Source organism: Empidonax traillii, unplaced genomic scaffold (assembly GCF_003031625.1).
Source record: "Empidonax traillii isolate 1590-97213 ecotype Southwest subspecies unplaced genomic scaffold, ASM303162v1 scaffold1442:size118219, whole genome shotgun sequence".
Lineage (NCBI taxonomy): Eukaryota > Metazoa > Chordata > Aves > Passeriformes > Tyrannidae > Empidonax > Empidonax traillii.
The window spans coordinates 32,498-43,380 of record NW_020956635.1 but is presented as its reverse complement, the minus strand read 5'-3'; the positions used below and the strand labels follow the sequence as shown (position 1 = coordinate 43,380).

At 51.4% G+C, this 10,883-nt stretch overlaps 1 protein-coding gene across 2 annotated transcripts in view; it reads left to right on the top strand.

Annotated features, from left to right (window-relative positions):
- ZNF652 (zinc finger protein 652) overlaps positions 1-9,563 on the top strand; it is a 20,199-nt gene extending 10,636 nt beyond the window's left edge. The window contains exons 2-6 of one of the 2 annotated variants that reach the window (XM_027907340.1): positions 2,065-3,205; positions 6,388-6,535; positions 7,219-7,334; positions 8,287-8,431; positions 9,051-9,559. In XM_027907340.1, the coding sequence (XP_027763141.1) occupies positions 2,297-3,205; positions 6,388-6,535; positions 7,219-7,334; positions 8,287-8,431; positions 9,051-9,559 (1,827 nt within the window). In that variant the 5' untranslated portion in view covers positions 2,065-2,296. Of the gene's footprint in view, positions 1-2,064; positions 3,206-6,387; positions 6,536-7,218; positions 7,335-8,286; positions 8,432-9,050 lie in introns of those variants that run through there. The other variant, XM_027907342.1, reaches the window with a different exon arrangement.
- The last annotated feature ends 1,320 nt before the right edge of the window (positions 9,564-10,883 follow it).

The following is a 10,883-nucleotide window of genomic DNA, read 5'->3' as shown; positions in this document are numbered from 1 at the left end:
GCAAACCTGGAGCAAGTGACTGGAAGCACCCCCAGGGTCTCCAGTAGCTCTGCTTTAGTGCAGGGAAGGGGCAGGAATGTGGTTTTCCTTCCGAGGCAGCGAAAGCTGTGTGAGGTGTTGCTTCCTCCACCCACACCTTGGTCTGCGAGTTGCCTTTTTTTTTTTCTGGGTTTGAGCCTTTTAATGTTTGCAGACTTGCAGACCTTGCCTGATCTTTGATTACTCTGGTGCAGGGACCTCGTGGCTTTGCTCTGTGTCCTGATAAGCATCTTCAAAACCTGCTTTGAAACCCCGTTTCCTCTTTGCTTCTTAACCAGAGCCCGTATCTGCAACTCATTCTGTGAAAAGATTGGGTTCTTTTGATAAAAGTAAATTCACCTTTCAAGAGGGGCGAAGCTAAAACCGCTCCGATGCTGCTTTGTTACATTTGGGATTAGAAACTTAAAGGGGGAAATGCAAAAATACTCTCTGAGCGTATTTTAGGCTCTGAAATCAGTAGTTTGTTGTCTGCCTGAAGATCCGAGGGGACCTTTGGCAGCTGCTGGGCTGTTCAGCCCCGTTATTCGAAAGTTGTGGGTCCCTGGAGGGTGGCAGTGGTGGGTTCAAAGTGAAAGCAGGTTCCTGAGGCTGCACAGTGAAGTGGTTTTAACACCAGCTCACTCTGATAATTCAGAATAAACCCCCCTTTTGTTGTTTTTATTTGAAGTGGCGCCTGTAAGAGGTTTGTGAGGCAGAACATCCCTCCATGGGTGGCAGGGATATCTGACATCCAGTAAGGTGGGGGAAGGTGAAGCTTCCTTTTCCTGGATTTTGTGCTTTCCTGGCTCTCCAGCGGCAACATCCCAAGAGCCTTCCTGATTTCCTCCTGCTGGAGGTGCTTGATGTCACCTTGGAAATAATCAGGGATCGTTTCCTACTGACAGGGGGATTTCTCTGAGCTCCTGAACAATTCCCTGAACTTAGGGAAAGGATTCTGTGAATCCCAGGTGTTTTATACCCCGCTGCCTGGGGAACCCAAGCTTACACCCTCCAGGGAATTCTCACATTCCAGGACTGGAGATCCTGTTTTCTTCATATTTAGCTGCTCAGTCCATCCATTTCTGTTGGGTCCTTCTCTGCCCTCTAATCCTGGGCTGTCTCTGTCCTTAATTCTCCTTTCCTGTCCCCTCTGGTCATGGATTTAGCCCCAGGAATTCCGTTTGCTGGGGGCTTCCAGTGTGTTTCCAGTTCCATCTGCGCAGCCGAAAATCTTGGCTTGCTGTTGCAACCCTGTGCTCCCAAAATGTTAATTGTCCTGGTGAAAAAGAGATGCGAGAGATTGATTACTTGTATTCAGGAGGGGATCACGTGGCTTTCCTTTTCTTTTTTTTTTTTTTTTGCAAGAGGAAGTAACAGTGTCCTGGTCAAATTCCAACTTGGAATAACTGTGAGGGAAAAGTGGATGGGCAAATGGAATATTGTTTGGCTTCTGCTCTGAGGATTAAATAGCTGGGGGAAGGGAGAATGAGACAAAGGAGTGGTTGCCTTAAATCAAGGGGCTGTGTGAGGGATGTGTGAGGTGGAAGCGAGCAGGGGACGGGAGTTCTTGGTTTGATTTGGTGCTGCCAGTCGGAAATGCCTCCACTGAAATCCTTCATCCCTGTCTCCATTAGTGTGGCTCTGTGTGAAATGTCCCCTGGCTGAGGATGGGCTCCCTTTGGGAGACACAGGAGAAGCAGAGGTGTTTTTGGGTAGGGATGTGGGAGCAGAGCAGCGTTTTGGGGCCATCAGTGCTCGCCAAAGTCCAGGAGAGGCGCAGATCGGCATCATCTGTGGAGCTGATCTTCGGTGGATGGGGAATATTTATTGCCTTGATTTCCATACCTCAGGAATCTTCTACCCCACAAAAGGTGTTTGCAACTCCCTGTGGTTTTCCCTGAGACACCCCACCCTCAGCAGCCCAGAGATGACAAACCTTGTGCTTCCCTCCAGCTGTGCAAACCCAGAAGAATTTGCTGCGATTTTAGTGATTTGGGGTTTGGTTTTTTTTTTAATTGACTTTGTTTTCTGTGTTGTCTCTTCTAGATAAAATGTTCAAGGGTTCGTTGGCACCTTTCTCCAGAAGAATAACCCCAGCTCTGCTCTTGCCATAACCCTGGAATTCTGTGGCCTCCACTCAACACCAGCAGGGAGCCCCCGTTTCGTCCGCCCCGTGTCGATGGAACAGGCGCCGGGCTGGAGGACCCCCCTGATCTCGAGCTGCTGCTGCCTTGGTTTTTCTGGGACTGAAGGTGCTCCATGAACCAGGGCCCCCCAAATGAGTCAAACAGCCAATTCTTGCCAGCAGCTGGTTGAGAACTGCCCGGCGCCCGTGGCGGGGATGGCACAGGAGGACGGTCGCCGCGGGCAAGTGCCACCCACCTTCTACCACGGGGCCAGCCAGGAGCTCGACCTGTCCACCAAGGTGTACAAGAGGGAGTCAGGGAGCCCTTACTCCGTGCTGGTGGACAGCAAAATGAGCAAAGCCCACCTCCACGAGAGAGAGGAGCAGCCTTATTTCAGGGAAAACAGAGCGGTAGGAGAGGTCCGGGCTGTGAAAGAAGACAGAGAGAACTCTGACGACTCTGAGGAGGAAGAGGAGGAGGAAGATGAAGTGACTTACAAAAGGGAGCAGATTATAGTAGAGGTAAACCTTAACAACCAAACCTTAAATGTATCAAAAGGGGAGAAGGGTGTCCCCTCCCAGTCCAAAGAGACTGCTGTTCTTAAGACCAGCAGTGAGGAAGAGGAGGGTGACAGTGGGGAAGAGGCCACTGAAGACAGTAATGATTATGAGGAAAATGAGAGGCAGAAGAAAAAAGAGAAAAGAGTGGAAAAAGTTAGTGTTGCACAAAGGAGAACGAGGAGAGCTGCCTCTGCTGCAGCAGCCACCACTTCCCCACCACCCAGAACTACACGGGGTCGTAGAAAGAGTGTGGAGCCCCCCAAGCGTAAGAAGAAAACTGCAAAGGAGCCCAAGGCACCTGTGCAGAAATCAAAGTGTGAAGAGAAGGAGACTTTAACCTGTGAGAAGTGCCCCAGGGTGTTTAACACACGCTGGTACCTGGAGAAGCACATGAACGTCACTCACAGGCGAATGCAGATCTGCGACAAATGTGGGAAGAAATTTGTTCTAGAAAGTGAGCTGTCCCTTCACCAGCAAACTGACTGTGAAAAAAATATCCAGGTAGGTTTGCTCACCTGCTTGCCAGATTTCCACACCTTCTGTCGTGCCCTGGATACCGTAGTGGACACTTCAGAGGGGGAAATCTTTTGCACAGCTCAGGTTCTGGCCGAGGCCCCGTCTCCGCGTGGCATCACTTCGGTGTCTTCCAGAACTGCAGGGAGAGGAGCGTTCAGCTGCTCTGGCAGACACTCTGGGAGTAAACTACGAGTTGGGGAGCACGCAGAGCTACTCTCACAGTGTCAGACTGGGCTGAGAACAGTTTGCAGTGCAGCTCTTGGACGGGAGGAGCCCCCTCCTTGGGGTGCTGAGCACGGCGGCTCTCGCTGGTGTTCCTGTGCCCTGAGCCTCAGTCAGAGTGTCCCCAGGTGAGGGGGTCACTGCAGGACTTGGCTGGTGCTGGAAGCAGAAATTTGGGCCATCCCAGAGAGGCAAGCAGGTGAGAAAGACACCAGTGTGGAGTCAGGATTTGAACGTGGGTTACAATCCCAGTTATAATCCCAGTTATCCTACTGGGATAGTGATCCCCAGGTAATTCACAGTAAGTGCTCCCAATGTGGCTGTAAAAGTGTTATGAATTCAGTGCCTAAATGGTGAGCCTGCCCTTTTCCCAGTGCCAAAAGCCCAGTAAATCTCCCTGATGATACAAAAATCCCTGCTCTTTCTCACCAGCAGATTTGCAGCTTTCCTTTCTCGCCCAACAATGGGAGGCTGTGTCGTAACAGAACCATTTCAGAGCTCGGGGTTGTGGAAAGAGCCCCAGAGTCCGTGATTCATCTGTGGTTTGGGCTTTGCTCGTGGGCATCTCTGTTCCCATGGAACTGGGGGCACGGGTGGTTTATCTGGCAGCTCAGACGAGCTCTCCTCGCCTGTTTAACCAGCTCAGTGTTGCCACCTCGCTGTGCAGTGACCCCACTGCCAGCGCTGAGCAGCTCCAGCTCAGCCTGTTGGCAGCTGAAATGTCTGGGGCTTTGCAGAGCAACAAGTTTTCTGTCTGTCCAGCGAGGATTTTACCAGGATGATTTAATGGGGTTTTGTTTGTTTGTTTGTTTGTTTGCTTAAATGCTGAAGTGAATTGGGATTCGGTCCCCACTGCCTGGCAGACATGAAATATTTCTTGCAGCTTCTCTTTTCCAAGCCTGAAATGCAGCTCTGTGTGACTCTGTGCTGTTCTTCCTTATGTTCCAGCTCATAGGAGGAAGGCTGGAGGAAGGAGTGTAATGACAGATAATGAATCTTGAGCCTAGTTAGTAAAATACATAAACATTTCAGTGTGTCCCTGCAGCTCTTGAAAGAAATACTTCAAAAGTTCAGTGCAGCAGAGAACATTGAAATGTAAATTTAAGGAATGGCCCAGCATCCAGGTGGCTCTTTCACAGCATAAAATCTTTTCCCTTTAAACAGGAGTCCATGAATAGTGTGAACACATGGTATAGAATAAAGAAGTGTGTGCTTCTGAGGGGATAAATTCCTGTGTCCAAATAGTGGGGAGGAAAAGAAGAAAAAATGGTGCAAATTATGTTTAATATCCAGAAGAATCAGGTCCAGAAACTCCCCCAGGTATTTCCAGTGTGCTGCAAGTCATCTTCAAATTCTCCATATCTGAGCATATGTCCAACAATTATTTCTCTGTCCTGACCTTTGGAATGTGTTTTACAGCTTCCTGCTGATGTGTTTTTATTCCACCTGGCAAAAGGAGCAAAGAGGGGGGTGAAAATTGTGCTTCAGGGTCGAATATGACAAGGGGGATGTGAGCTTTGTGTAGGAGAAGGAATGGTCCAACACATAGGTGGTGATTGAACTGGTAAAGCACAGTTGGCTCCTCTCTGGTTTTCGTCTCAGTGATGGGATGTATCTGTTTCTCCAGGGGATTTCTGATTTTCCTCCTCTCAGGATCAGCAGTTTCTGCTGTCACCTCAAGCTCTGTGTGGTTGCTCTCAGTGTCAGTGTTCTGGTCAGCACTTAAGCTGTAGACTGGGCTCTTCAAGGCCTGGTTTAACTTTATACCAAGGAGTTATGATCATTTCACAGCATTGCTTTGCTCTTTAGGCTTTTTCCCCCCCAGGGGCTGCAGTTTGTTCCCCACGTGCCTCCAAGGAGGTGTTTTGGAGGCAGAGCCTTTCCTCAGGGAAGGGACCAGAATTCCCGAGCCTGCAGAGATTCAAACACTGTGGAAGCAGCAAAACTTGTCTGTGCTGAGAAGAAACGACCCAGCTTGGCAGAACTGATAAATCCTTGCCAGCTGAACAGCACCCAGCCCTTCTCACTGGGAGGGAAGGGGGTAATGGAGAGCCAGAAAATGGGGATGCCCCAAACACCCCAACAACCGCCAAAAACAAGCCCCAGTTCCTTCCTCTTCACTGCAGAGACCAAAATGTCTTGGTTTCCTCACGTGTCTGCCGTCAAGTTTTACAGCTGTTCCGGAATGTGCAAAACTCTACAAGGATTTTTTGGTCAAGCCTTTAGGAAGAACTAACTTGGGAAAAGAAAGAGATGTTGGAAAGCCTGTGTGTCCTGCTCATCGCTGATTTTAGGGACGTTTCCCAGGAGTTGTGGGAAGGAATTCACACGTGTCCTGCGTGTTGTCATTTTTGAGACCTGCAGAGCTGCTGAGACCTTTAATAAATGAGGAACCAGAACACAAAAGATGGAGGTGACACCTTGCTTTGCCCTCTGAATCCCAGAATCCACATCAAGAGCTGCGGGATGGGAGCTGCTTTCCCTGGACAACCAGAAGGATCAGAGAGTTTTGACTGATTAAACCTGGAATCTGGGGGAGGGGGGGTCACAGTGCTGCTTCCAAAGGGCTGGATGTGCACATGGATCTAAGGCAACGTGGTGGGATTGGTCTCTTCCAGCTCTGTTGGAATCTCCCCTCACCCAGGGTTGGCATTGTCCCCACACCAGCAGCAGCAGTGCCTGTGAAGTCGTCTCTGTTGTAGCTCCTGTGTTGAGTTTTGGAATTATTAAGTTCAGGTGGCACCAAAGTGCTTGTTTTAACATCCTCTCTCCTCCTGCTTGATCTGGCTTTTCTTAGAGTAGTTGTTTCAGGTGTTAACCCAAAACCAAATGTGCAGTCTGAGGCAGCATTTTGACTTGTTTGGGGCTCCTTTCTGTGGCCCAACTCCACCGGCTGGAATTGCTGACCCTCCCTAATCCCTCCTTCCTTCTTTGTCCCACCCCAGTGCGTTTCCTGTAACAAATCCTTCAAGAAGCTCTGGTCCCTCCATGAACATATCAAGATTGTCCATGGATATGCAGAGAAGAAATTCTCCTGTGAGATTTGTGAGAAGAAGTTCTACACCATGGCCCACGTGCGGAAACACATGGTTGGTGAGTTGTTGGGGGAGCCTTCTGTTGGTCCTGGGAGGTCTCCGTGTGGTTCTTGGCTCGTATTGGCTGTTCTGGAAAGGAAAATAATAAGGCAAAAGAAAAATAATAAGGCTGGGAGGGGTTTCCCTGGAGAAGAGAAGGCTCCAGGGAGATCTGAGAGCCCCTTCCAGGGCCGAAAGGGGCTCCAGGAGAGCTGGAGAGGGTCTGGGGACAAGGCATGGAGGGACAGGGCACAGGGAATGGCTTCCCACTGCCAGAGGGCAGGATTAGGTGGGAGACTGGGGAGAAATCCTTCCCTGGGAGGGTGGGGAGGGGCTGGACTGGATTTCCCAGAGGAGCTGTGGCTGCCCCGACCCTGGGAGTGTCCAAGGCCAGGTTGAAGCAACCTGGGACAGTGGGAGGTGTCCCTGCCCATGGCATGGGGGGTGGAACTGGGTGAGTTTTAAGGTACTTCCACCCCAAAGCACTCTGTGATTCCATGAAAATAAGACAAGTGGAGTTGCCTGAGCTTTCTCCTCGGCACAGAGATCAAACCTGGGCAGCAGGAAAGGTCTGACTGTTAGCACAGACCTGTTTGTGAGCTGTCAGCAGGAACCGCCTTCCTGCTCACAACGGGAGGGAAGCCTTGGTTCAGGAGCTGTTTGCCTTTCCCTGACCCCCTGTGACAGCCTGTTGTGTTGCAGCACACACCAAGGACATGCCATTCACCTGTGAAACCTGTGGGAAGTCCTTCAAGCGCAGCATGTCCCTCAAGGTGCATTCCCTGCAGCACTCGGGAGAGAAGCCCTTCCGCTGTGAGGTGAGGCTGCAGCTCCTCAGCCGAGCAGATTCCATGGCCTGGCAGTGCCAGGAGGGGTGGAGGTGCCAGCTGGGGTCACATTCCAGTCCCCTCAACCCTCCCTGTCTTACCCGGTAACTGGGAACAGATAGAAGTGGCCCCGGTGAAAAGAATCCAGTTACTGCCTGGTCCTCACGTGTGGGGTCAATGGTTGTGCTCCAAACTGCTCCTCCCTGAGATCTGAGCCAGTGCTCTGAACCTGAGGTCATTAATCAGGGTACGAGGGGTGGGATGGGGTGGGATGGGATGATGGGATGGGGTGGGATGATGGGATGGGGTGGGATGGGGGAGGGCATCTCCCTGCTCCGCTCCCAGGAGTCTGGGGTTGTGATTGCACACCTGCCTCGGGAAGGAGATGGCATGGGACAGAATTCCCAGTGATCTGTGTGGAGCAGGGAATGCCTCAGTCACCCGATGGGGATGTTTGTGGGGATCACAGGATGGGGACAGGGGGGATGCAGAGCCCTTCCTGTTCCCACACAGGACGTGGAGCGGGGATGGTGGGAGAACAGCTCGGGGATAAGACTTGTAGGGAAAGAGATTACCTCATAGCAATAAAAACCAGCTGGAAAGCAGGCTGGGAAAGGGCTGTGTGGAGCTGTGCTGGTTTGGTGTGGAGCAGAGTCCTCTAGTGGCTGCAGACCCTGCCTGGGATGCCTTAAGCCACCAGGAGTGATGGAATAACCGTGTCTCTGCCAGGATTTCAGTGTCAGCTGAGGGCTCTGACTCTTCCAAAGCTCCTGTGCCAGCAGACCTTTAAGTACAGACCAAATTCTGCCCAAGAAATGCTCACTAAATAATTTGAATTCTGCAGTTTTGTGTGTCCCAGTCTGGGTGTCCTTCACTCCTTCCCACAGCCCCTGCAGTGCCTCCTGCTCCTGGACCCCACGGGCTGCTGTTCTTTCTCTTGCAGAACTGTGATGAGAGGTTCCAGTACAAGTACCAGCTGCGCTCCCACATGAGCATCCACATTGGGCACAAGCAGTTCATGTGCCAGTGGTGTGGCAAAGACTTCAACATGAAGCAGTACTTCGATGAGCACATGAAAACACACACTGGTAAGCACCTGTCGAAGGAGAACCTTGACAGAACACTTCCCTTCCTTGGAATTTGGAAACTCTAGCTAGAAAATCAGACAGCAAAGGTTGATACATCCCCTTGCAGGGTAAATCTGTAGGGCTGTGGTTCACTGTGGGGAAAGTAAGAGGTTGGAGCTGTTATTTTGGCCTGAAGGAGCCCCTTGCCAAAGCCCTTACCAAAGATTGTTTCAGGCATCAAAATCCAAAGGAGAGGGAGGGATTCCCACGGTCTGAGGCTCCTGTGGAGCGTTTGCAGAAGTGAGGGAGGAATTCCCAAGGCCCGAGGAATTCCCAAAGCCCAGGGAATTCCCAAGGCCTGAGGAGTTCCCAAGGCCCGAGGAATTCCCAAAGCCCAGGGAATTCCCAAGGCCCGAGGAGTTCCCAAGGCCCGAGGAATTCCCGGGGCTCCTGTGCAGCATGGGCGGGGTGCCGGGCATGGTTGGTTTGCCCGAGTGTGTGGTGAGTTCTCAGGGGGGTTCCTGGCCGTGGCTGATGCCGTGGTGAGTTCTCAGGGGGGTTCCTGGCCGTGGCTGATGCCGTGGTGAGTTCTCAGGGGGGTTCCTGGCTGTGGCTGATGCTGTGTGCGTGTGTTGGGCAGGAGAGAAGCCCTTCATCTGCGAGATCTGCGGGAAGAGCTTCACCAGCCGGCCCAACATGAAGCGGCACCGGCGGACGCACACGGGGGAGAAGCCGTACCCGTGCGACGTGTGCGGGCAGCGCTTCCGCTTCTCCAACATGCTCAAGGCGCACAAGGAGAAGTGTTTCCGCGTCACCAGCCCCGTCACCGTGTCCACGGCCGTGCCCATCCTGCTCTCCAGCACCTCCCCGGCCAGCGCCGTGCCCGCCGTGGGGAGCCCCCCGGCCCCCGCCCCGCCCGTGCCCCTCAACCCCGTGGGCGCCGTCCCCGCCCGCCCCATCCCGCACCCCTACTCGCACCTGCACCTGCACCCCCACGCACACCCCCACCACCTGCCGGTGCCCCCCGTGCCCCACCTGCCCCCGCCCCCCGCCCTCTTCAAGAGCGAGCCTTTGAACCACCGAGGGCAGAGCGAGGAGAACTTTCTGCGGCACCTGGCCGAGAAGAACAGCTCGGCACAGCACCACTGACAGCGCCTGCCCTCCCTCCCTCCCCTCCGAGGCACCGCCCGCAGCCTGGTGAGGATCTGTCCCAGCTCCCCAGTGCCCCTGGAATCACTTCACACGGAGAAACAACCACCCCGTTCTGTGTCGGTGCCCGTTCCAACCCGGGAACCAGCAGGACCTGAAGAACCCCCACTTTGCTCGTGGTTTCCCCCCTCCCTCCCCGGTGACTTTTATAAATTTCAGACACTGAGACTCATGGAATTTTATAATTTCATATCAGCTGATGAGGTATGCTTGCTTTTATATCCTGGACTTCTCCTCAAAGAGGAGACAGGCCTGGTTTTCTTTGTACTAATCGGAAAGGCTGTGAGATTAATACAGAGCATTAATTGTATCACTGTGTATGTAACGGATTCCTTTCAGCTTCTGGTATCACAGTATATTGGAGCATTATAAAGAAAGGCAAAAAAAAAAAAACAAAAACAAACAACCTTCTTGTTTTGTGTAGCTCTCCTAACACACTCTTTATTTTACTACAGAAATTATTTTAGAGTTTTTTGTATAGACCTATTTAGTAGTCTGTTTCTAAAACGAAAATTGTATTTCAATAAGCGGTGTAATTTTTTCAGTGTAGCTGGACCTATGTTGTATAATAGATAAATTTTTATAATCATCAAAAAAATGTGATTCTTAAAAAAAAAAGATGCTTATAGCTTCTAATAGTTAAAGTTATTCTTTACAACCACACGACTTAAAGGTGCTTCAGAGAAGAAAGGAAACCAAGAGGTCTCTGGAAAAGTTGCCTCAAAAAACGATGTTTGATTTCAGAACTTTACGTAATTTATTTTAATAGGGCTTTTTTTTGTTGTTGTCGTTGTTGGGGTTTTTTTTTTTAACCTTATTTCCCTTCTCACAGTTTCTCTTAAGCTACTGGGATGAGGATGTTGGGATACAACATTCCCGCTCCACAGGTTTTCTTTAGCTCAGTTGGAGTGAGGTGTACGAGGTGGGTTGGAAAGGGGGATCCTGACATGTAGGGACCTGCTAATTTGGGAATAGGAAGTCAAAAAAATGAGGGATCTGACAGCAGAGAGGAAGTGAAGCCTCTCAGGTCGGCCAGGAACCCTTTGCTGTGGGAGAGCCGGATTTAGTGGCTTTCCATGGTTCTGATTAAAGTTGGGGATCACATCAAATGCTGCTCTTCAGACAGGCTTGTGGAATTCCTGGAGCTGCCAGGAGAGGGAGTGAAGTGGGATCACAGACCTGGTTGGCTGGGAGAGGGAGAAGTTCAGGTGAGAGGATGGTGTTCCACCCCAGCTCCCTCCATCCCTGCTCCTGCAGAAGAGCT